Source organism: Bombina bombina, chromosome 12 (assembly GCF_027579735.1).
Source record: "Bombina bombina isolate aBomBom1 chromosome 12, aBomBom1.pri, whole genome shotgun sequence".
In the NCBI taxonomy this organism is placed as follows: Eukaryota; Metazoa; Chordata; class Amphibia; order Anura; family Bombinatoridae; genus Bombina; species Bombina bombina.
This window is the reverse complement of record NC_069510.1, coordinates 28,863,335-28,890,674: the sequence shown is the minus strand read 5'-3', so window position 1 is coordinate 28,890,674 and position 27,340 is coordinate 28,863,335. Positions and strand designations below refer to the sequence as shown.

The following is a 27,340-nucleotide window of genomic DNA, read 5'->3' as shown; positions in this document are numbered from 1 at the left end:
GGTTTACGGAGCGGCAGATTAGGGGTTAAAAGTGTAATGCAGGGGTCAGCGATAGCGGGGGCGGCAGATTAGGGGTTAATAAGTGTAAGGTTAGGGGTGTTTAGACTCGGGGTACATGTTAGGGTGTTAGGTGCAGACGTAGGAAGTGTTTCCCCATAGGAAACAATGGGGCTGCGTTAGGAGCTGAACGCTGCTTTTTTGCAGGTGTTAGGTTTTTTTTCAGCTCAAACAGCCCCATTGTTTCCTATGGGAGAATCGTGCACGAGCACGTTTTTGAGGCCGGCCGCGTCCGTAAGCAACTCTGGTATCGAGAGTTGTATTTGCGGTAAAAATGCTCTACGCTCCTTTTTTGGAGCCTAACGCAGCATTTGTTTGAACTCTCGATACCAGAGTTAAATTTATGGTGCGGCCAGAAAAAAACCCGCGGAGCGTTAACAGCCCTTTTACCGCCGAACTCTAAATCTAGCCGTAAGGGAGCAAAAGGAACAAAACTATTTGTTTGTTTGTAATGCTCAATAGATTTCTTGTCCTGAGGTTTAAAAGCCCCTTTTCCCTTAGTGACAGTTCTGATAATAGAATCCAATTCTGATAAAAAACATCTCCCCTTTAGAGGGGACTGATAATAGCCTATTCTTAGAACTATGTCAGCTGACCAAGATTTAAGTCATAAAGCTCTCCTTAAGAAAACAGCAATGGACATATTTTTTACATAAATTTTGATTACGTCAAAGACTGCAGCACAAATTAAGTCATGAGCCATTTTTGTGACTTTAATGCAGTTGGTAATGCTCTCAGAAGATTGATCAGAAACCAGAAGGATGCTGCAGCGGCCACACAAGTGATTGGTACTGCAGATGAAAACAGAAAGAGAAGCGCTCTACCAGGAATGAACAACAGCTCAGTAGCGTGTTCTAGGACGAGTTACCTCCTAGGAGCAGCCTCTTTTAGCCAGATTGTGCTATTCACAGAGAAGACCTTTCCTGAAGTACATCAGTTTGATCCCGCCTAGTAAGGTCAGTCCAGTCCTAAAATACCAACCAATCCTCCTCTGAACAAGGAACATGACAACCCAAAACGACTGTTTCGACCTTCTGCTCCTAGGCTGCTCCTAGGGTGGTAACTAGCTGTTAAGGGTAATTTTAAGGGCTGGATACACCTTATCACCAATAAGTATTCTAAACCTCAGCTGGAGCAGAGCATTGAACTTGAGACATACACTGTAAATTGACACAGAGGGGCTTCATACACGCCCCCATATTGCAACATAATCAGTGGAAAATAAAAGCACTTGAGACATTACATTGTTTATGTAAAAAGCAAGAAAACTGTAGACATTTGTCCTTGGTATAAGATAAGAAGATATATAGTGAGACCATGTTGATACTAGCAGGCATGGTTACGCTTGACAACCAGATAAAACCGAGACAAGCTATTATGCTAATGTTCATTGCCCGGTTGAGGGTTTCTCTTTTTTGTATATGATTGCTACTGCATGTCTAAGATGATGAGCCGAATGGGAGAATAATTTCCTAAGAAAGAACTCAGATTTTCGATCCATTGGATCCCTAAACAAAGAACTATCCTCTCCATAGGAATAGTAGTGTGTCAAGCTAAGGTGAAAATAGCTCCATCAACCTTAGGAACTACTTCCCAGGCTGTTAAATTCTTCTCTGAACATGGATACATTCTTTTGAACCTGTTTAAAGGTGCAAAAGGAATGCCTAGTTTCTTCAATTTTTTGGCTTTATAATCTGTAACCAAGATCTGGTGCTTCAAAAGCCTTAGGCACTTTAGGTTGAGCTTTAAAAACTTGACTCAACTTATTTACAGGTTTGCAATCCTCTGGATTCGGTTCTGATAGTTTCAAGGTATTCAAAACTTCCTGAAGTAGGTAGCGTATATATGGTCCAATTTAAATCTAAATGTGGAATCAACCTCAGGCTCAGTTACAGGATCAAGGCCCTCAAAGGAGACTTAATCCTCAAAAAAAGATTCAGCCAAGTCAAAACTTTGTAAGGTTGGAGGTAACTGCGCTTGGGGAATAGGACCCTGTGTATTACAGGTAGTGTGAGGTAAATCTTCTGATTTTCGCTTACGCTTTCTTGGTTTGGGGAAGCCACTTAAATCTCATGTCACAGCCTTTTGAAGACTGGATTTAAACTCTGGAGAAAGGTCAGTGAAATCCCCCTGGGCCACAAAAACTACAAAGGCTCTAATTGTCTGCAGGTGTCATACTGACAGGATTATGGCTTGCGAATTGTAGATTTGGGACACAATTAGTACATAACTGGTTAATTTGGTCCACTGGAACAGTTTTACATTATAAACAAGGAAAATGAACTGCAGAAAGTTATTGGGCTGCAGTATGATACCTAGGGGTCCCTTCTAATGGGTCAGCCAAAGCAAGTGAGGGTACAGACATGACTGCAAAATAATAAGCAAAATTGCAGGTAATTGGAAATAAAGATATATTCCAAAACATTATACTATCAGTGTATTTGCACAAAATACAAAAACCTCAGGTAAAAAAAGTTTTTATTACCAACCCTCTCAGCAGCTCATATGAGGGCACTTACCCACCTCCTGGGCACATAAAGAGTTAAAACTGGACCCAGATAGCTTGTAAGGTCTGGAGACAGGCCCAGAGTAAATTATCAGCCACTGTATCTTACCAGCTTGCTGATGCCTTTCTCCCTCGCAGAATGCTGTTCCAGTGCAAGTAAATATACTGTAGAGGATATTGTCGGATATACCAGCAACCCTTCATGTGGAGGCTAAGAGACAGGGTTCCCACGACGCCTGAGGGCAATTATGGCTGAGAGATTTACCAGTGATGGTACAGAAATGCCATAACCCTGCTTCACTCAGAATCTTGGAGAAATGATCATGAAGTCTTAATTGAGTGAAGATGGAAGAGGGGTACTGGGTATCAAGTCAGGTCTGAGCTCCCAATAAATGATTAGATAGAGCACCTCTCTCAACTTCTCTCCTTGGAAGACAAGAACTGAGTGGGGAGAGGAGGTGGGAAGGATTAAAGCTCTTCTGAGGGTGAGGGTTCTTGACCTCCTCCTAGTGGCAGGACAAATATCCCACATGTTATGGGTACCTATGAACTTTCCTTATCTTACAAAAGAAAACTATGCTAACCAGAAAAAAAAGAAGATACAATTAATTTTGTTTTCAGCAGATGGTGGTGGTATGTATTGTGTCATTGAAGACTTCATTTATTTCATCCTAGCCACTGCTGACTCTCTGAGAAGGTGGGATGCCTGAATGCTCGTGCACGGGGCAATGACAAAATATGTGCATATGCTGCTGAAAAAACGTAATACATTTTACGAGAAGCATTTTTGCTAATGGAAGTTAATGGCAAAAAATCTATTTAAAATGTAAATGCACCCAAGTAGATTTAAATCTTGACTTTTCTGTCCCTTTAAACACGGTTACCAGTAAACATTTGTGTAATAATAACATAACATTTTAACTGTATTAGCAAGTCCCTATAAATATTGTAGTGTTAATTTGATGAAACAGTGTAGTCATTTTTCAAATAATTCTGCATGTCTTGCAAGTATTTAAGAAGGCATTATTAATTATTTATTCCTTCAAATTGTTCAGATGGTTTCTCCCCTCAGAAGTGCAATCAATACCCCTGTACAAATTATCAAAATAAAAACAGAATTTATGCTTACCTGATAAATTACTTTCTCCAACGGTGTGTCCGGTCCACGGCGTCATCCTTACTTGTGGGAATATCTCTTCCCCAACAGGAAATGGCAAAGAGTCCCAGCAAAGCTGGCCATATAGTCCCTCCTAGGCTGCGCCCACCCCAGTCATTCGACCGACGGACAGGAGGAAAAATATAGGAGAAACCATATGGTACCGTGGTGACTGTAGTTAGAGAAAATAATTCATCAGACCTGATTAAAAAACCAGGGCGGGCCGTGGACCGGACACACCGTTGGAGAAAGTAATTTATCAGGTAAGCATAAATTCTGTTTTCTCCAACATTGGTGTGTCCGGTCCACGGCGTCATCCTTACTTGTGGGAACCAATACCAAAGCTTTAGGACACGGATGAAGGGAGGGAGCAAATCAGGTTACCTAAACGGAAGGCACCATGGCTTGCAAAACCTTTCTCCCAAAAATAGCCTCCGAAGAAGCAAAAGTATCAAATTTGTAAAATTTGGCAAAAGTGTGCAGTGAAGACTAAGTCGCTGCCTTACATATCTGATCAACAGAAGCCTCGTTCTTGAAGGCCCATGTGGAAGCCACAGCCCTAGTGGAGTGAGCTGTGATTCTTTCAGGAGGCTGCCGTCCGGCAGTCTCATAAGCCAATCGGATGATGCTTTTAAGCCAAAAGGAAAGAGAGGTAGAAGTTGCTTTTTGACCTCTCCTTTTACCAGAATAGACGACAAACAAAGAAGATGTTTGTCTGAATTCTTTTGTAGCTTCTAAGTAGAATTTTAGAGCACGGACTACATCTAAATTGTGTAGCAAACGTTCCTTCTTTGAAACTGGTTTTGGACACAAAGAAGGTACAACTATCTCCTGGTTAATATTCTTGTTGGAAACAACCTTTGGAAGAAAACCAGGCTTAGTACGCAAAACAACCTTATCTGAATGGAACACCAGATAGAGCGGAGTACACTGCAGAGCAGATAACTCTGAAACTCTTCTAGCAGAAGAAATAGCAACCAAAAATAAAACTTTCCAAGATAATAACTTAATATCTATGGAATGTAGAGGTTCAAACGGAACCCCTTGAAGAACTGAAAGAACTAAATTCAGACTCCAGGGAGGAGTCAAAGGTCTGTAAACAGGCTTGATCCTAACCAGAGCCTGAACAAATGCTTGAACATCTGGCACAGCTGCCAGACGTTTGTGTAGTAAGACAGATAAAGCAGAAATCTGTCCCTTTAGAGAACTCGCAGATAATCCTTTATCCAAACCTTCTTGCAGAAAGGAAAGAATCTTAGGAATTTTTATCTTATTCCATGGGAATCCCTTGGATTCACACCAACAGATATATCTTTTCCATATTTTATGGTAAATCTTTCTAGTTACCGGTTTTCTGGCCTGAACCAGAGTATCTATCACAGAATCTGAAAACCCACGCTTTGATAGAATCAAGCGTTCAATCTCCAAGCCGTCAGCTGGAGGGAGACCAGATTTGGATGTTCGAATGGACCCTGAACAAGAAGGTCCTGTCTCAAAGGTAGCTTCCATGGTGGAACCGATGACATATTCACCAGGTCTGCATACCAAGTCCTGCGTGGCCACGCAGGAGCTATCAAGATCACCGAGGCCCTCTCCTGTTTGATACTGGCTACCAGCCTGGGAATGAGAGGAAACGGTGGAAACACATAAGCTAGGTTGAAGGTCCAAGGTGCTACTAGTGCATCCACTAGAGTCGCCTTGGGATCCCTGGATCTGGACCCGTAGCAAGGAACCTTGAAGTTCTGACGAGACGCCATCAGATCCATGTCTGGAATGCCCCATAATTGAGTCAACTGGGCAAAGATCTCCGGGTGGAGTTCCCACTCCCCCGGATGGAAAGTCTGAAGACTCAGATAATCCGCTTCCCAGTTTTCCACACCTGGGATGTGGATCGCAGATAGATGGCAGGAGTGATCCTCCGCCCATTGTATTATTTTGGTCACTTCTTTCATCGCTAGGGAACTCCTTTTTCCCCCCTGATGATTGATATACGCAACAGTCGTCATGTTGTCTGATTGGAATCTTATGAATCTGGCCTTTGCAAGCTGAGGCCAAGCCCTGAGAGCATTGAATATCGCTCTTAGTTCCAGAATGTTTATCGGGAGAAGAGACTCTTCCCGAGACCATAGTCCCTGAGCTTTCAGGGATTCCCAGACCGCGCCCCAGCCCACTAGACTGGCGTTGGTCGTGACAATGACCAACTCTGGTCTGCGGAAGCTCATTCCCTGGGATAGATGGTCCAGGGTCAGCCACCAACGGAGTGACTCTCTGGTCTTCTGATCTACTTGAATCACTGGAGACAAGTCTGTATAGTCCCCATTCCACTGTTTGAGCATGCACAGTTGTAATGGTCTTAGATGAATTCGTGCAAAAGGAACTATGTCCATTGCTGCAACCATCAACCTTACTACTTCCATGCACTGAGCTATGGAAGGACGTGGAACAGAGTGAAGAACTTGACAAGTGCTTAGAAGTTTTGACTTTCTGACATCTGTCAGAAAAATCCTCATTTCTAAGGAATCTATTATTGTTCCCAAGAAGGGAACTCTTGTTGACGGAGACAGAGAACTCTTTTCTATGTTCACCTTCCATCCGTGAGATCTGAGAAAGGCCAGAACGATGTCTGTATGAGCCTTTGCTTTTGAAAGGGACGACGCTTGTATTAGAATGTCGTCCAAGTACGGTACTACTGCAATGCCCCTCGGTCTTAGAACCGCTAGAAGGGACCCGAGTACCTTTGTGAAAATCCTTGGAGCAGCGGCTAACCCGAATGGGAGGGCCACAAACTGGTAATGTTTGTCCAGAAAGGCGAACCTTAGGAACTGATGATGTTCTTTGTGGATAGGAATATGTAGGTACGCATCCTTTAGATCCACGGTAGTCATAAATTGACCTTCCTGGATAGTGGGTAGAATCGTTCGAATGGTTTCCATTTTGAACCATGGTACCCTGAGAAATTTGTTTAGGATCTTTAAATCCAGAATTGGTCTGAAAGTTCCCTCTTTTTTGGGAACTACGAACAGATTTGAGTAAAATCCCATTCCTTGTTCCGTCATTGGAACAGGGTGTATCACTCCCATCTTTAACAGGTCTTCTACACAATGTAAGAACGCCTGTCTCTTTATTTGGTTTAAGGATAAGTGAGACATGTGGAACCTTCCCCTTGGGGGTAGTTCCTTGAATTCCAGAAGATAACCCTGAGAAACTATTTCTAGTGCCCAGGGATCCTGAACATCTCTTGCCCAAGACTGAGCAAAGAGAGAGAGTCTGCCCCCTACTAGATCCAGTCCCGGATCGGGGGCTACTCCTTCATGCTGTTTTGTTAGCAGCAGCAGGCTTCTTGGCCTGCTTACCCTTGTTCCAGCCTTGCATAGGTTTCCAGGCTGGTTTGGGCTGTGAGGCATTACCCTCTTGCTTAGAGGATGCAGAATTAGAGGCCGGTCCGTTCCTGAAATTGCGAAAAGAATGAAAATTAGACTTATTCTTGGCCTTGAAAGGCCTATCTTGTGGAAGGGCGTGGCCCTTTCCCCCAGTGATGTCTGAGATAATCTCTTTCAATTCTGGCCCAAAGAGAGCTTTACCTTTGAAAGGGATGTTAAGCAATTTTGTCTTGGATGATACATCCGCTGACCAAGACTTTAGCCAAAGCGCTCTGCGCGCCACAATTGCAAACCCTGAATTTTTCGCCGCTAATCTAGCCAATTGCAAAGCGGCATCTAAAATAAAAGAGTTAGCCAACTTAAGTGCGTGAACTCTGTCCATAACCTCCTCATACGGAGTCTCTCTACTGAGCGACTTTTCTAGTTCCTCGAACCAGAACCACGCTGCTGTAGTGACAGGAACAATGCACGAAATGGGTTGTAGAAGGTAACCCTGCTGTACAAAAATCTTTTTAAGCAAACCTTCCAATTTTTTATCCGTAGGATCTTTGAAAGCAAAACTATCCTCGATAGGGATAGTAGTTCGCTTGTTTAGAGTAGAAACTGCCCCCTTCGACCTTAGGGACTGTCTGCCATAAGTCCTTTCTGGGGTCGACCATAGGAAATAATTTCTTAAATATAGGTGGGGGAACAAAAGGTATGCCGGGCTTCTCCCACTCCTTATTCACTATGTCCGCCACCCGCTTGGGTATAGGAAAAGCGTCGGGGTGCACCGGAACCTCTAGAAACTTGTCCATCTTGCATAATTTCTCTGGAATGACCAAGTTGTCACAATCATCCAGAGTAGATAACACCTCCTTAAGCAGTGCACGGAGATGTTCTAATTTAAATTTAAATGTCACAACATCAGGTTCAGCTTGTTGAGAAATTTTTCCTGAATCTGAAATTTCCCCATCTGACAAAACCTCCCTCATGGCCACTTCAGATTGGTGTGAGGGTATGACAGAACAATTATCATCAGCGCCCTCCTGCTCTTCAGTGTTTAAAACAGAGCAATCGCGCTTTCTCTGATATGCAGGCATTTTGGATAAAATATTTGCTATGGAGTTATCCATTACAGCCGTCAATTGTTGCATGGTAATAAGCATTGGCGCGCTAGATGTATTAGGGGCCTCCTGCGTGGGCAAAACTGGTGTAGACACAGTAGGAGATGATGTAGTATCATGTCTACTCCCCTCATCTGAGGAATCATCTTGGGCAATTTCATTATCTGTGGCAGTACTGTCCTTACTTTGTTTGGACGCTATGGCACAATTATCACACAATTTTGAGTGGGGAGACACATTGGCTTTCATACATATAGAACATAGCTTATCCGAAGGCACAGACATGTTAAACAGGCTTAAACTTGTCAAAGCATAAAAAACGTTTTAAAACAAAACCGTTACTGTCTCTTTAAATTTTTAACAGAGCACACTTTATTACTGAATATGTGAAAAAGTATGAAGGAATTGTTCAAAATTTACCAAAATTTCACCAGTGTCTTAAAGCCTTAAAAGTATTGCATACCAATTTTCAGAGCTTTAACCCTTAAAATAACGGAACCGGAGCCGTTTACAAATTTAACCCCTATACAGTCCCAGCTACAGCCTTTGCTGTGACTTTACCAAGCCCAGAGGGGAATACGATACCAAATGACGCCTTCTAGAAACTTTTCCAACTACTTTCTGGTCCTCACACATGCATCTGCATGTCTTGCTCTCAAAAACAACTGCGCAGTAATGGCGCGAAAATGAGGCTCAGCCTACAACTGGGAAGGCCCTCCCTGACTGGAAAAGGTGTCTAACACAGTGCCTGCCATTAAAAAACGTTCCCCAAGTTTATAAGTGTGAATTATCAGCATAAACATGTATAAAATGTCCAATTAAAGCAATTGATTTAGCCCATAAAAGTTTCTACCAGTTTTATAGCCCATATTAAGCCTTTTATTCTGTTTAAAACTAAGAAAATGTCTTACCGGTCCCCATGAGGAGAAATGACAGCCTTCCAGCATTACACAGTCTTGTTAGAACAGTTAGCAGACTTACACAGTCTTGTTAGAACAGTTAGCAGACTTTTCTGCTTAAGGTATGACTAATACCTTAAGCAGAAAAGTCTGCTAACTGTTTCCCCCAACTGAAGTTACTTCATCTCAACAGTCCTATGTGGAAACAGCAATCGATTTTAGTTACTGTCTGCTAAAATCATCTTCCTCTCACAAACAGAAATCTTCATCCTTTTCTGTTTCAGAGTAAATAGTACATACCAGCACTATTTTAAAATAACAAACTCTTGATAGTAGAATAAAAAAACTACAACTAAACACCACATACTCTTAACCATCTCCGTGAAGATGTTGCCTGTGCAACGGCAAAGAGAATGACTGGGGTGGGCGGAGCCTAGGAGGGACTATATGGCCAGCTTTGCTGGGACTCTTTGCCATTTCCTGTTGGGGAAGAGATATTCCCACAAGTAAGGATGACGCTGTGGACCGGACACACCAATGTTGGAGAAATCAAATAGTCAAAAGGCTGTGAACTGAGCTAGTGTTCGTTCCTGAGAGAGCACTTCTCTTTCTGTATGCATTAAGTCTCCCTAAGTGAAAAACAGGAAACCAGACGTGGACTCCTTGCCCTTGTGCTTAGAGGAATATGGCTGCACCTCACTGATGAGTCCCAATGATGCAATCATCTGGGATTGCCTGGTATTTTGGGGCTGGACTGACCTTGTTGGGTGGGATAAGACTGATATACTTCAGGAAAGTTATTCTCTGTTAAAAGCATTATTGGGCTAAAAGAAGCTGCTCCCAAGTGGTAAATCACCATAGAACAAGCTAACAAGTTATTGAGCTGGTGTTCGTTCTTGAGAGAGTGCTTCTCTTTCTGTATGTGTACGACTTAACAGGGACAGTAAAGTAAAAATCATGATTAAGACAGTAAATGCACTTATAAACCACTTTCCAACTTACTTCTATTATCAAATTTACTGTTGTTCTTTTGATATCCTTTGTTAAAGTGTAAATTTATGTAAGCTGATAGCAGCTCAGGAGCGTGCACGTATCTTTAGCTGTCTATATAGCAGCAGTGTTTGGAACTATCTATAACATTGCTATAGGCACTGCAGCCAAATGGCTAAAAACAAATGCACATGCCAGAATTCACCTATGATTACACTTTAAGAAAGGATACAAAGAGAACTAAACAAAATTGATAATAGAAGCAAATTGGAAAGTGGTTTAACACTTCATGATCTATCCAAAACATATATTTAGTTTTGACTTTACTGTCCCTTTAATTAAAGTCTTATACTATAAAAGCTTGATGCGCCTTATATACATAATATAAACATATACATTCTTGTAATTTACAGTTACAGTTCTGTACCTTGTGTTTCTTTTCTAAATGTTCTTCTACTGGTTGTTGAGATGGGCAGGAACACATTGCCCACCCAGGGGGTCACTGCTAAAAGCAGTTTTCTGTCCACTGAATCCTTGTAGAGAGAGACTTTTTTGGGCTGCTGTTCCTTCTTGATTGGTAGATTCTCCACAAGATGCTCCAGAGTTTTGATTGTCTTTAAGGCTTTAGGCTGTTTGTGTCTAGTTGTTTGTAACTATAACAGGACAGACCATTACATGTTATTTGGAACCATATTTGTTACACGGCCAGGGTTCCCACTGCCCCAACAAACTAGTGTGCATGCATCCTACAGGCTTCTGAACCCTGACCCTGCTACATTCTACATAGTTATTGCTTGATCAGTGTAGGAGCTCTTATCTGTCTAACAGCACGGTGGGTGACATAAGCATACATATGAGGCTTTTCAATGGGTATGCCCTGTAGCAGCAAAGCAATTCAAAATGTTGTTAAGGTACATTCACCTCAAACTGAATTCCCCATAAAATGTTTAAAAGGACATAAATTTCACAGTGCATGCCATTTGAAACAACTTTTCATTTTACTTCTATTATCAAATTTGCTTCATTCTTTTGTTATACTTTGTTAAAGGAGCAGCTACGTACCACTGGGAGTTATCTGTACACATCAGGTGAGACAATGACAAGAGGCATATATGTGCAGCCACCAATCAGCAACTATCTCCCAGTAGCGCATTGCTGCTTCTAAACCTACCTAGATATGCTTTTCAACAATGGATACCAAAAGATCAAATAAAAATAGATAATAGAAGTAAATGTCAAAGTTGTTTAAAATTGCATTTTCCCGTTTTATGGCTCTTTAATTAGGTGTATTAAAAACTCCAATGTACATTCATGATGTATGTTTCCCAATTTTCCTGTAGCGCTATTTTTTCCCACATCATGAGTGCAAACTCAACTAAAGCACACTTACCTTGCTACATACTACGTAGTGATTACTTAACCAGATGCCTAATTATCCACAGCAATTACAACCCCAATTAGCCGAGCTCTTACCTGCTTCTCTAATCTGACTTTTGTATTCCTTTTAAGCACTTTCCTGACATCACCTTCCTCAATCTGCAATAAGTGCCGACAATTTTCTTTTGCCTATCGAAAAAAAAGAATATAGAACAGAAAATGGTGCAAATTCTCTTACAATACAAGGAAAAATTAAAGGTTTGTAATCAGTAAAGATAAATAAATAATAAAAGAAATATCACGCCGTCCCTCATAGAAAATAATGAAGCTCTCTGGAAAGGAGAATCTCACAGAAGAATTAATGACACAATATTTTTGTAGCACATTGCACATTTATTTCCAATCACTTCTGGTTTTCAATGCATGTTGTTTTTATCAGTGTAATTAGTTCATTGGGAAATTTGAGAAAAAATATGCAAACAACCAAGAAAATAGTTTTTAAAGAGGTAGCTGGTGAATTAGGCAAGTCAGAACACCAAGTGAAACCTGTTTTTCGATTGATTTGAATAGTTTTTTTTTGTTTTTTTACAGACCCATGTTTTGTTTTCTTTTTCTTTGTGTGACTCTAAATAAAATATTTTACTTGCATTGCCCTACGTCACTGGTTTTCAAACCTGTTCTCAGGCCTCCCTAACAGGACAGATTTTCAGGTTTGTCTCGGCGAGAGCAGGAAAAAAGGAAATTTATGCTTACCTGATAAATTTATTTCTTTTACGATATGACGAGTCCACGGATTTCATCCTTACTTGTGGGATTTATCCTCCTGCTAACAGGAAGTGGCAAAGAGCACCACAGCAGAGCTGTATATATAGCTCCTCCCTTCCCTCCACCTCCAGTCATTCGACTGACGTTAGGAAGAGAAAGGAAAAGCCAAAGGTGCAGAGGTGACTGAAGTGTAACAAAAAATAAAAGCCTGTCTTAGGAAAACAGGGTGGGCCGTGGACTCGTCGTATCGTAAAAGAAATACATTTATCAGGTAAGCATAAATTTCCTTTTCTTTTACAAAGATACGTCGAGTCGACGGATTTCATCCTTACTTGTGGGATACAATACCAAAGCTATAGGACACGGATGAAAGGGAGGGACAAGACAGGAACCTAAACGGAAGGCACCACTGTTTGAAGAACCTTTCTCCCAAAAACAGCCTCAAAAGAAGCAAAAGTATCAAATTGGAAAATTTGGAAAAAGTGTGAAGAGACGACCAAGTTGCAGCCTTGCAAATCTGTTCAACAGAAGCATTGTTTTTAAATGCCCATGAGGAAGCCACAGCCCTAGTAGAATGAGCCGTATTTCTTTCAGGAGGCTGCTGTCCAGCAGTCTCATACGCCAGACGGATGATACTCTTCAGCCAAAAGGAAAGAGAGATAGCCGTAGCTTTCTGACCCTTACGCTTTCCAGAAAAAACAATGAATAAAGAAGATGATTGACGGAAATCCTTAGTCGTCTGCAAGTAAAACTTCAGGGCACGGACTACGTCCAAGTTAGGCAACATACGCTCCATCTTAGAAGAAGGGTTAGGACACAATGAAGGAACGACAATTTCCTGATTAATATTCTTATTAGAAACAACCTTAGGAAGAAAACCAGGTTTGGTACGTAAAACCACCTTATCGGAATGGAAGATAAGATAAGGCGAATCACATTGTAATGCTGAAAGCTCCGAAACTCTACGAGCAGAAGAAATAGCAACCAAAAATAAAACTTTCCAAGATAATAACTTAATATCTATGGAATGCATGGGTTCAAACGGAACCCCTTGAAGAACATTAAGAACTAAATTCAAACTCCAGGGTGGAGCAATTGGTCTGAACACAGGCTTAATTCTGGTTAGAGCCTGACAAAAAGACTGAACGTCCGGAACATCTGCCAAACGTTTGTGTAGCAAAATCGATAAAGCAGAGATTTGTCCCTTTAAGCAACTCGCTGATAACCCTTTCTCCAAACCTTCTTAGAGAAAAGACAGAATCCTGGGAATCCTAACTCTACTCCATGAGTAGCCCTTGGATTCACACCAAAAAAGATATTTACGCCATATCTTATGATAGATCTTTCTAGTGACAGGCTTACGTGCCTGAATCAAAGTATCAATGACCGAATCAGAGAACCCCCGCTTAGATAAAATCAAACGTTCAATCTCCAAGCAGTTAGTTGCAGAGAAAATAGATTTGGATTTTGGAAGGGTCCCTGAATGAGAAGGTCCTGCCTCAACGGAAGCTTCCACGGCGGCAGAAAGGACATGTCCACTAGATCGGCATACCAAGTCATGCGAGGCCACGCAGGCGCAATTAGAATTACTGAAGCCCTCTCCTGTTTGATCCGAGCAATCACCCAAGGCAGGAGAGCAAACGGTGGAAACACATAAGCTAGGTTGAACGACCAAGGCACTGCCAAGGCATCTATCAGTTCGGCCTGAGGATCCCTTGACCTGGATCCATATCTTGGAAGCTTGGCATTCTGACGAGATGCCATCAGATCCAACTTCGGTCTGCCCCATCTGAGTAACAGAGTGGCAAAGACCTCCGGATGGAGTTCCCACTCCCCCGGATGAAACATCTGTCTGCTCAAAAAGTCAGCTCCTGGGATGTAGATTGCTGACAAATAACAAGAGTGGGCCTCTGCCCACCAAATTATCTTGGATACCTCTGTCATCGCTAAGGAACTCCTTCTTCCTCCCTGATGATTGATGTAAGCCACAGTCGTGATGTTGTCCGATTGAAAACAAATGAATCTGGCCGAAGCCAACTGAGGCCACGCCTGAAGCGCATTGAATATTGCTCTCAGTTCCAGAATATTGATTGGAAGAAGAGTCTCCGACTGAGTCCATACACCCTGAGCCTTCAGGGAATTCCAGACTGCACCCCAACCTAGAAGGCTGGCGTCCGTCATCACTATCACCCATGAGGGTCTGCGAAAACACGTCCCTTGGGACAGATGATCCTGAGATAACCACCAAAGAAGAGAGTCTCTTGTCTCCTGATCCAGATCTATCTCAGGAGACAAATTCGCATAATCTCCATTCCACTGTCTGAGCATGTTCAGCTGTAGTGGCCTGAGATGAAAACGAGCAAATGGAATGATGTCCATTGCCGCCACAATCAATCCAATTACCTCCATGCACTGGGCCACTGATGGCCGAGGATTGGACTGAAGGGCTCGACATGTACTCAGAATCTTTACCTTTCTGACCTCTGTCAAGAAAATTTTCATGGATATGGAATCTATTAGAGTTTCCAGGAGGGGAACCTTGGTCTGTGGAATTAATTAACTCTTTTCTAGATTCACCTTCCACCCGTGAGTCCTTAGAAAGGACAGAACCATGTCTGTATAAGACTTTGTCAGATGGAAAGATGACGCCTGGATCAGAATATCGTCCAGATAAGGCGCCACTGCAATACCCCGTGGCCTGAGAACCACCAGAAGGGACCCTAGAACCTTCTTGAAGATCCTGGGTGCTGTGGCCAACCCGAAAGGAAGAGCCATGAACTGAAAATGTTTGTCCAGGAAGGCAAACCTTAGGAACTGATGATGATCCTTGTGGATAGGAATATGAAGGTATGCAACCTTTAAGTCCACGGTAGTCATATATTGACCCTCCTGGATCAATGGCAGAATTGTTCGAATAGTCTCCATCTTGAAGGATGGGACTCTGAGAAACTTGTTTAGGCTCTTTAGATCTAAAATGGGTCGAAACGTGCCCTCTTTTTTGGGGACCACGAAAAGATTTGAGTAAAACCCTTGTCCCTGTTCCAGTCTTGGAACGGGACAAATTACTCCCATAGTAGAGAGGTCTTTTACACAACGTAAGAACGCCTCTCTTTTTGTCTGGTCTGCAGACAATCGTGAAAGAAGAAACCTCCCCCTTGGGAGAGAACTTTTGAATTCCAGCTGATACCCTTGGGACACGATCTCTAGTGTCCAAGGATCCTGAACATCTCTTACCCAAGCGTGGGCAAAGAGAGATAGTCTGCCCCCTACTAGATCCGGTCCCGGATTGGGGGCCGCCCCTTCATGCTGTTTTGATAGCAGCAGCGGGCTTCTTGGGTTGTTTACCCTTGTTCCATGCCTGGTTGGGTGTCCAGACGGACTTGGCCTGAGCAAAATTCCCTTCCTGCTTGGCGGAAGAAGAGGAAGAAGAGGGGACTCCTTTAAAGTTCAGAAAGGAACGAAAATTATTTTGTTTACCCCTCAGTTTAGCAGTTCTATCCTGAGGTAGGAGATGACCCTTACCTCCCGTAATGTCAGAAATTATCTCTTTCAAGTCAGGCCCGAATAGGGTTTTCCCCTTGAAAGGAATAGCCAAAAGCTTTGACTTGGATGACACATCAGCAGACCAAGATTTTAACCATAACGCTCTACGCGCTGAAATAGCAAATCCTGCATTTTTAGCCGCCAGTTTGGCAATCTGAAAGGCGGCATCTGTAATAAAAGAATTAGCCAGCTTAAGAGCTTTAATTCTATCTAATGAGTTAAAAATACCAAACATCACAAATCAAGGTAAAAGTGAAATAAATGTGATACCACAATCAAAGATCGTGAAGAAAACAACAACAAAATAAAATAAAAAATGAAATAAAATAAAAGTTCATATAAGGATATGCGTGTTCTTGCTGGAAATTTTCTGCTTCTTTATGTCTTTAGAAATTCTCAGAGAAAAGGAAAAGAAATTGCAACATAGTGTAACTCTGTAACACTATCCAGGATATGTATCAAGCTTGTGAACAAATGACTACTCAGTGGGTTGGAACTTATACCTAAGCTCAAGGAAATGCGCACACTCCCACTTTATACTGGTGGGTAAACAGTACTCTCACGGCAATACAGTATAAAATAATTTATAAAAATGTAATAAAAAGCGTCACAAATGCTTTCAATACACCATTCACAGAGGTTAATAGAGCAGCAAATTCTTATTATTGCTCACAAAAGCAAACTCCCATAAAGGATGCAAGTGGATTCGGGCAGCAGAAACTTAACCGCTAAACCGTCCAACCTGATCACAGGTTTGAGTTGCTCCTCCTTCCGGTGTATGGGCAAGTGTAAAGACACGCTGGAGAGCTATTAGTTCCGACGATCGTTTCGCTATGTAGGCTTTTTCAAGGTCCTTGAAAAAGCCTACATAGCGAAACCTCTGTTAATGGTGTATTATAAGCATTTGTGACGCTTTTTATTACATTTTTATTACATTTTAATAAATTATTTTATACTGTATTGCCGTGAGAGTACTGTTTACCCACCAGTATAAAGTGGGCGTGCGCATTTCCTTGAGCTTAGGTATAAGCTCCAACCCATGTGAGTAGTCATTTGTTCACAAGCTTGATACATATCCTGGATAGTGTTACACTATGTTGCAATTTCTTTTCCTTTTCTCTGAGAATTTCTAAAGACACAAAGAAGCAGAAGATTTCCATCAAGAACACGCATATCCTTATATGAACTTTTGTTTTATTTTATATTTTGTTATTTTGTTGTTGTTTTCTTCACGATCTTTGATTGTGGTATCACATTTATTTCACTTTAATTCTATCTAAGATATCCTCTAAAGGAGTCTCAGTCTTAAGAGACTCTTCTAAAGCATCAAACCAGAAGGCCGCCGCAGTGGTAACTGGAACGATGCAGGCCGTTGGTTGTAAGAGGAAACCCTGATGAATAAACAATTTCTTTAGAAGACCCTCCAATTTCTTATCCATAGGGTCTTTAAAAGCACAGCTGTCCTCAATAGGAATAGTTGTACGCTTAGCCAGGGTAGATATAGCTCCTTCCACCTTAGGGACTGTTTGCCAAGAGTCCCGAACAGTGTCAGAGATTAGATACATCTTCTTGAAATTATGAGAGGGTGAGAACGGGATACCGGGTCTGTCCCATTCCCTCTTAATAATCTCCGAGATTCTCTTAGGAACCGGAAAAACATCAGTGTAAGCAGGTACCTCTAAGTATTTGTCCATTTTACACAATTTCTCTGGTGGTACCACAATAGAGTCACAGTCATCCAGAGTCGCTAAAACCTCCCGAAGTAACAGGCGGAGGTGTTCAAGCATAAATCTAAAGGACATGACGTCCGAGTCTGTCTGAGGTAACGCACTTCCCGATTCGGAAAGTTCACCCTCAGACAGAAGTTCCCTGACCCCCAAATCAGATCCCTGTGAGGGTACATCGGAAATAGCCAACAAAGCATCAGAGGATTCAGTATTCACATTGATTCCTGTCCTACTGCGTTTGCCCTGTAACACTGGCAACTTAGATAATACCTCTGTAAGGGTAGTTGACATAACTGCAGCCATATCCTGCAGAGTAAATGAATTACACGCGGTTGAAGAACCAGGCATCACTTGGTTGGGCGTTAGAGGTTGTGACGCTTGGGGAGAAGTTAGCGGTATACCCTGATTCTCCTCAGACTGAGAATCATCCTTAGACACATTTTCTTTACAAAAAATCTGTGCTTTAAATTGTAAGGCCCTCTCAGTACATGACGGACAAAAAATCAGAGGGGGTTCCACAGTGGCACCTAAACACATAGAGCAAGGAGTTTCCTCCTCAGTGTCAGACATGTTAAACAGACTAGCAATCTTATAATAGTCGTTCTTTTATTAAAAATCTTTAGCTCTGAATTCAATTATAGTCAAAAGTTAATGCAGAAAAATATATATATATTGTACTGCGCCTTTAAATTTCAAAAGCGCAACATATATAGCAGTAACATTTATTTGGAAGTGCTCAAAACTCTGTAACCGTATTGCATCCACTTGCTTAAATATGGTAACCCAATATAATAAAGATTTTAACAAATAAAATATGTATCGTCTCTATATAGACCTCTGCACCATGCCACAGCTCTGCTGTGGCGCCTACCTGCCCCCGAATGTAACTGTTGCTGCTTGAGGAACTATTCAGGCCCTTTGGAAGTCCGGATAACTTAGGCCTCACCAGAGATCAGGACTCTCTCACCCATGCGATCCAGCTGAACTGCGCGTCTGAGCGTGCGAAATAGGCCCCGCCCACCGTGGGTGTCATGCAAGCTCGGTAAGACCCGCATGGGTCATAACAAAAAATAAACATGTCCCCTAAGTAAAAGCCATGTGCCCTCTTATATACACTCTATATAGCAAGTGAAAACCCTGCACAAATAAGTCAGATCACCTTCATAACATGATCGCTTTTAAACAGAACCGCAACTCCCAGCGTCAAGCCCCTCTTTATCAGACAAAAAATATTTTACATACTGTGGTAATATAGAGAAAGGGATTCCAGGTACACCATTTCTTTACACATGTGTATACTGCTTACCCCTCCCCATAAAGGGGAAACTGTCAGCCTGTTCTGTGCATCAAGTCTCCCCAGAAACAAAAACATAATTTATGCTTACCTGATAAATTTATTTCTCTTGTAGTGTGTTCAGTCCACGGGTCATCCATTACTTATGGATATATTCTCCTTCCCAACAGGAAGTTGCAAGAGGATCACCCAAGCAGAGCTGCTATATAGCTCCTCCCCTCACATGTCATATCCAGTCATTCGACCGAAACAAGACGAGAAAGGAGAAACTATAAGGTGCAGAGATAGGTAGCCGAAGCCTTTTGACCTCTCCTCTGTCCAGAGTAAACGACAAACAGAGAAGAAGTTTGTCTAAAATCTTTAGTTGCCTGTAAGTAGAACTTCAGAGCACGGACCACGTCTAGATTATGCAAAAGACGTTCCTTCTTTGAAGAAGGATTAGGACATAATGATGGAACAACAATCTCTTGATTGATATTCCTGTTAGAAACAACCTTAGGTAAAAACCCAGGTTTAGTACGCAGAACTACCTTATCTGAATGAAAGATCAGATAAGGAGAATCACAATGTAAGGCAGATAACTCAGATACTCTTTGAGCCGAGGAAATAGCCATCAAAAATAAAACTTTCCAAGATAAAAGCTTAATATCAATGGAATGAAGGGGTTCAAACGGAACACCCTGAAGAACTTTAAGAACCAAGTTTAAGCTCCACGGAGAAGCAACAGCTTTAAACACAGGCTTAATTCTAGCCAAAGCCTGACAAAAGGCCTGGACGTCTGGATGCTCTGCCAGACGTTTGTGTAAAAGAATAGACAGAGCTGAAATCTGTCCCTTTAGCGAACTAGCGGATAAACCCTTTTCTAAACCCTCTTGTAGAAAAGCTAATATCCTAGGAATCCTAACCTTACTCCATGAGTAACTCTTGGATTCGCACCAATATAAATATTTACGCCATATCTTATGGTAAATTTTTCTTGTCACAGGTTTCCGAGCCTGTATTAATGTATCAATAACCAAATCCGAAAACCCACGCTTTGATAGAATCAAGCGTTCAATTTCCAGGCAGTCAGCCTCAGAGAAATTAGGTTTGGATGGTTGAAAGGACCCTGAATTAGAAGGTCCTGCCTCAGAGGAAGAGACCATGGTGGACAGGACGACATGTCCACTAGGTCTGCATACCAGGTCCTGCGTGGCCACGCAGGCGCTATCAGAATTACCGATGCCCTTTCCTGTTTGATCCTGGCAATCAGCCGAGGTAGCAACGGAAATGGTGGAAACACATAAGCTATGTTAAAAACCCAAGGGGCTGCTAATGCATCTACCAGCACCGCTCCCGGGTCCCTGGACCTGGATCCGTAACAAGGAAGCTTCGCGTTCTTGCGAGATGCCATGAGATCCAGATCCGGTTTGCCCCAACAACGAATCAGTTGAGCAAATACCTCCGGGTGAAGTTCCCACTCTCCCGGATGAAAAGTCTGGCGACTTAGGAAATCCGCCTCCCAGTTCTCTACGCCTGGGATGTGAATCGCTGACAGGTGGCAAGAGTGAGACTCTGCCCAGCGAATTATCTTCGAGACTTCCAACATCGCTAGGGAACTCCTGGTACCCCCTTGATGATTGATGTAAGCCACAGTCGTGATATTGTCCGACTGAAATCTGATGAACCTCAGCTTTGCTAACTGAGGCCAAGCTAGAAGAGCATTGAATATTGCTCTTAATTCTAGAATGTTTATTGGGAGGAGTTTCTCCTCCTGAGTCCATGATCCCTGAGCCTTCAGGGAATTCCAGACTGCTCCCCAGCCTAGAAGGCTGGCATCCGTTGTTACAATCGTCCAATCTGGCCTGCGAAAGGTCATTCCTTTGGACAGATGAACTGGTGACAACCACCAGAGAAGCGAATTTCTGGTCTCCTGGTCCAGATTTAGCAAAGGGGACAGATCTGAGTAATCCCAGTTCCATTGACTGAGCATGCATAGTTGCAGCGGTCTGAGATGCAGGCGCGCAAATGGCACTATGTCCATTGCCGCTACCATTAAGCCGATTACCTCCATGCACTGAGCTACCGATGGGCTTGGAATGGAATGAAGGACACGGCAAGCATTGAGAATCTTTGATAACCTGGACTCCGTCAGGTAAATCTTCATCTCTACAGAATCTATAAGAGTCCCCAGAAAAGGAACCCGTGTGAGTGGTAACAGAGAACTCTTCTCCACGTTCACTTTCCACCCATGCGACCTCAGAAATGCTAGAACTATCTCTGTATGAGACTTTGCATTCTGAAAACTTGACGCTTGTATCAGAATGTCGTCTAGGTACGGAGCCACCGCTATGCCTCGTGGTCTTAGTACCGCCAGAAGTGAGCCCAGAACCTTCGTAAAAATTCTCGGGGCCGTGGCTAACCCGAAGGGAAGAGCCACAAACTGGTAATGCCTGTCTAGAAAGGCAAACCTCAGGTACCGATAATGATCTTTGTGAATCGGTATATGAAGGTAAGCATCCTTTAAGTCCACCGTGGTCATATATTGACCATCTTGGATCATGGGTAGGATGGTTCGAATGGTTTCCATCTTGAACGATGGTACCCTTAGGAATTTGTTTAAGATCTTTAAAGTCCAAGATTGGTCTGAAGGTTCCCTCTTTTTTGGGAACCACAAATAGATTTGAGTAAAATCCTTGTCCCTGTTCCGATCGCGGAACTGAGTGGATCACCCCCATGATTAAGAGGTCTTGTACACATTGTAGAAATGCCTCTCTCTTTACTAGGTTTGTCGATAACCTCGAAAGATGGAACCTCCCTTGTGGAGGAGAGGATTTGAAATCCAGAAGGTTTTCCTGAGATATAATCTTTAACGTCCAGGGATCCTGCACATCTCTTTCCCAAGCCTGGGCAAAGAGAGAAAGTCTGCCCCCCACTAAATCCATCTCTGGATAGGGGGCCCTGACTTCATGCTGTCTTAGGGGCGGGAGTAGGCTTTCTGGCCTGCTTGCCCTTGTTCCATGACTGGTTGCCTTTCCAACCTTGTCTGTAACGAGCAGTAGTTCCTTCCTGTTTTGGAGCGGAGGAAGTCGATGCTGCTCCTGCCTTGAAGTTACGAAAGGCACGAAAATTAGACTGTTTGGCCTTTGGTTTGGCCCTGTCCTGAGGAAGGGCGTGGCCCTTACCTCCCGTAATGTCAGCAATAATTTCCTTCAAGCCGGGCCCGAATAAGGTCTGCCCTTTGAAAGGAATGTTAAGTAGTTTAGACTTGGAAGTTACATCCGCTGACCAGGATTTAAGCCAGAGCGCTCTGCGCGCCTGTATGGCGAATCCGGAATTTTTAGCCGTAAGTTTGGTTAGATGTACTACGGCATCTGAAACAAACGTATGAGCTTGCTTAAGGGTTCTAACTTTGCTCAAGGCCTCATCCAACGGCTCTGTGCGAATCGCCTCTTCCAGAGACTCAAACCAGAATGCCGCTGCAGCCGTGACAGGCGCAATGCATGCAAGAGGCTGCAATATAAAACCCTGTTGAACAAACATTTTCTTAAGATAACCCTCTAATTTTTTATCCATTGGATCTGAGAAAGCACAGCTATCCTCCACCGGGATAGTGGTACACTTGGCTAACGTAGAAACTGCTCCCTCCACCTTAGGGACCGTCTGCCATAAGTCTCGTGTGGTGGCGTCTATAGGGAACATTTTTCTAAATATCGGGGGAGGGGAAAAAGGCACACCGGGTCTATCCCACTCCTTACTGATAATTTCTGTAAGTCTTTTTGGTATAGGAAAAACGTCAGTACACACCGGTACCGCATAGTATCTATCCAACCTACACAATTTCTCTGGAATTGCCACCGTGTCGCAATCATTCAGAGCCGCTAATACCTCCCCTAGTAACACACGGAGGTTCTCAAGCTTAAATTTAAAATTTTAAATTTCTGAATCCGGTCTCCCCGGATCAGAACCGTCACCGACAGAATGAAGCTCACCGTCCTCATGTTCTGCAAGTTGTGACGCAGTATCAGACATGGCTCTCGTGTCATCAGCGCGCTCTGTCCTTAACCCAGAGCTATCGCGTTTGCCCCTTAATTCAGGCATATTATATAATACCTCTTTCATAACATTAGCCATATCATGTAAAGTGATTTGTAAGGGCCTAGATGTACTAGGTGTCTCAATCCTATGCATCTCCCGAGCGGAAGACGCAGGTACTGACACGTGAGGAGAGTTAGGCGGCATAACTTCCCCCTCGTTGTCTGGTGATAGCTTCTTTATCGGTACAGATTGACTTTTATTCAAAGCAATATCAATACAATTGGTACACATCGTTCTATTGGGCTCCACATTGGCTTTTGAACATGATGAACAAACAGTTTCCTCTGAATCAGACATGTTTAAAACAGACTTAGCAATGAAACTAACAAGCTTGGAAATCACTTTCAATAAGTTTTACAAGCAATATACAAAACGCTGCAGCGCTTCAAAAATACAGATATAATTAAACAATTCTTAACAAGAAGTGTACTATTAGCAGAGGATTGCACCCATTAGCAAAAGGATGATTAACCCCTCGATACCCAAAACGGATAAAACAGATATTAAGATTTAACGCTTTTAATCACAGTCAGCACACTGTCACAGATCTGCTGTGACTGATTACCTCCCTCACAAATGAAATTTGCAGACCCCTGAGCTCTCTAGAGACGTCCTGGATCAAGGAGGAAGAAGCAGAAAGACTGTGCAATAATTTTAACTGCCCAACAAGGCGCTTAAAACAAGGGCCCTCCCACTCCAATCACAACAGTGGGAGCCCTGATATAACGGTTTCCATGCAGAAAAATATGTTAGCCATGTGGAAAAAATCATGCCCAAAGCGATTTATCACCAAAGTACCTCACAAAAAACGAATAACATGCCAGTAAACGTTTTATTAAAAAACAACATTTTTCAATGTCATGCAAAGCTATCACTAAGCCTGCTACCAGTCGCTACCACTGCAGAGAAGGCTTAAGTATTATTTCAGTGTTAACAGTATTTTCTCAGTCAAATTCTAGTCCCTAGAATATAACTCGACTGTGCATACATTTATCAGCCTGATACCAGTTTCTACTACTGCATTTAAGGCTGTACTTACATCATACGGTAACAGCAGTATTTTCTTAGTCAATTCCATTCCCAGAAAATAAAGTACTGCACATACCTCATTTGCGGAGGACCCCGCATGCTATTCCCAGTTTCTGAAGTTACCCCACTCCTCAGAATGTCGAGAACAGCCAGTGGATCTTAGTTACGCCTGCTAAGATCATAGATAAAAAACGCAGGCAGTTTCTTCTTCCAAATACTGCCTGAGATAGAAAAACAGCACACTCCGGTGCCATTTAAAATAACAAACTTTTGATTGAAGAATAGTTAAGTAAAAACTCCAGCTCCTCTCGCGACCTCCTTCTTTGTTGAGGGTTGCAAGAGAATGACTGGATATGACATGTGAGGGGAGGAGCTATACAGCAGCTCTGCTTGGGTGATCCTCTTGCAACTTCCTGTTGGGAAGGAGAATATATCCATAAGTAATGGATGACCCGTGGACTGAACACACTTAACAAGAGAAAAGACTGAACATACCTCAAAGTTGCTTGTAGCAACTCACCGTTCTCCACACTGAAGATTTTCTTACACTACCTTCTGCTGCTGTGGGAACCATCATGGATCTTAGAAAACGTTTGCTAAGATCATCAACATCAGGGCAGAAAGATTCCTCACTCTCCCTGAGAAAAATAGTACTCACTGGCACCATTTTAAAATAAAAAAACTTCTTGATTGAAGAAACTAAACTAACACCTCACTTCACCTCTTCCTATTACTATATAGGCAAAGAGAATGACTGGAGGTGGAGGGAAGGGAGGAGCTATATATACAGCTCTGCTGTGGTGCTCTTTGCCACTTCCTGTTAGCAGGAGGATAAATCCCACAAGGATGAAATCCGTGGACTCGTCGTATCTTTGTAAAATAAATAACCAGGTTTACGGGTCAGCTGATTATATCACCTGTGCTCTAGTTCAGATATCTTCAAAATCTGGCCTGCTAGGGTGGCATGAGGACAGGTTTAAAAATCAGTGATCTAGATTAAAAGAAATAAGAGACAAATTATTTATCACTCAATTTCTGAGAATGCTGGCTTATATTATTTGAGTTCATAGAGAACAAACCAGCAAGACAAAACTCTCTGACAAAACTCCCTAATTCCCAGAGGTCTCCCTTATTTGCTCAAACTTCTATACAGTCTCCCAAGCGCCCTTATTTATCTGCTCTTGGAACATTTAAAAAAAAAAAAAGTATAATCTTAATTTCACACATATAATACTGTACTCTTATTTAGTTAATAATATTGATGTATGCACAGTTAATATCTTTACTCCCACTGTGCCTTACATGAGAAACAGAATTCATGAATGTATTAAGCTAGACTGTGTGATTGAAGATGATTTGTATAAAGAAGTTTGCTGTACCAAACTCTAAAATAAAGTGTATTATTACAGTAACTACTATATAATTTGCCAGTTTCCTACATGAAATTTGTCGATTCCTTAATCTCTCTTATTTTCGTCCAAAAAAAGTTTGCAACTCTTATTGCCACTCAAGCTGACTTTATCATTGTGTTGTCTCCATATGTGTAGGCTAAACTTAAAGAGACAGCAAAGTCAAAATAAATCTTTCATGATTCAGGTAGGGCATGTAATTTTAACACAACTTTCAAATTTATATTTGACAGGAATTTTACTGTGTGCCTCCATAGAGGTCTATTATGTAAGGAAGTTCAAACACTCACTCTATGCACCCAAGAATTTCACTTGAGCACTAACAAATAACTTTGAAATTAAAGGGACATGAAACCCAAATATTTTTCTTTCCTGATAGAGCATACAATTTTAAACAGCTTTCCAATTTACTTATATTATCAATTTTGCTTCATTCTCGTTTTATCCTTTATAAAAGGAGCATCATAGCAAAACTGGAAGCCAATGATACAAGGTATTTATGTGCAGCCCCAATCAGCAGCTAGCTCCTAGTTCCTGAGCATACCTAGGTATGATTTTCAACAAAGGATACCAAGAGAACAAAACAAATTAGATAATAGAAGTAAATTGGAAGCTTGTTTAGAATCACATGCTTTATATGTTTCATGAAATAAATGTTTTGAACTTCATGTTACTTTAAAAGGACAAACAACCCATACAATTTATTTTATGATTCAGATAGAGCATACAATTTAAATCAAATTTCCAATTTACTTCTATTATCAATTTTGACTCATCCTCTTGGAACAGTGGCGTCACTAGGGTTGGTGTCACCCGGTGCGGTAAGTTATGGTGTCACCCCCCAGTATTTTTTTTATTTTTTACTGCAAGAAGAGGATTTAATAGAAAAGGCAAAGTTCTCCAATGGACAGAAAGCAGACACACAAAAACACAGGCACACACACACACATACAAACACTCAGACACACACACTCAGGCGCACACACAAAAACACAGACACACAAAAACACACAGACACAAAAACACACAGACACACACACACAAAAACACTCAGCACACACTAAAACACACACACACACACATACAAAACACACACACACAAACACTCAGGCACACACACAAAAACACTCAGGCACATACACAAAAACACACAGACACACACACACACACACAAAAACACACAGACACACACACACAAAAACACACAGACACACACACACAAAAACACACAGACACACACACACAAAAACACACAGACACACACACACAAAAACACTTAGGCACACACACAAAAACACAGACACACACACAAAAACACACAGACACACACACACAAAAACACACACACTAAGGTACACACACACAAACACTCAGACACACACACACACAAACACTCAGACACACACACAAAAAATGTAAACTGCACTGCATTAATTATAAAGCTCCTGCCTAGAGCGGCTCCCTGGCTCAACAGAGCATCAAATGAAAGATAAACAGTGCACTCTGCCCACCCCCAGACCCCCGCCCGCCCGCCCTCCCCTCCTACCTCTTCAGTGTGCACTTAGTGTACCGTAACCGTACCGGTCTGGTGGCCATCATACGTGGCTCCTTCACTTTAGAGACAGTGTCAGACAGTCATGCGGTCAGGTGCCGGGCATCCCCCTCACGATTTCCCGGTTCCCGTTTAGGGAGACAGCACAGCAGTGAGTGACTCCACTGCTCCACATGTCACTGAGTAGTGAGCACAGATAGGCAGGCAGGTTTAGGCTAGCAACGCAACTTTGCAAGCCCCACGGCACGCCCACAACATTCATAGTGAAATTGGGCAGGGGAGGAGCAAAGTACAAACAAGCAAAAGCAGCCAGGAAAACTATTTGTGGAAATTGCGGCGCGCGCTCAAGGGGCAAACAAATTAAGTGTGTCTACAACTTCCCCAGTCCCACTAATGTTCACAACTGCTGGCCCTTCTAATAAAAAAATCTATGCATCTCTACATTGTATTTCTTTGAATTTCAATAAAATTAG

At 42.3% G+C, this 27,340-nt stretch overlaps 1 protein-coding gene across 1 annotated transcript in view; it reads right to left on the bottom strand.

Moving 5' to 3' along the window:
- The window catches only part of SNAPC4 (small nuclear RNA activating complex polypeptide 4), a 221,792-nt gene that overhangs the window by 75,997 nt on the left and 118,455 nt on the right, over positions 1-27,340 (bottom strand). Inside the window, exons 17-18 of the mRNA XM_053695908.1 lie at positions 11,568-11,660; positions 10,522-10,747 (exon numbers count right to left, since the gene is read on the bottom strand). Of these exons, the coding sequence (XP_053551883.1) occupies positions 10,522-10,747; positions 11,568-11,660 (319 nt within the window). The remainder of the gene's footprint in view (positions 1-10,521; positions 10,748-11,567; positions 11,661-27,340) is intronic.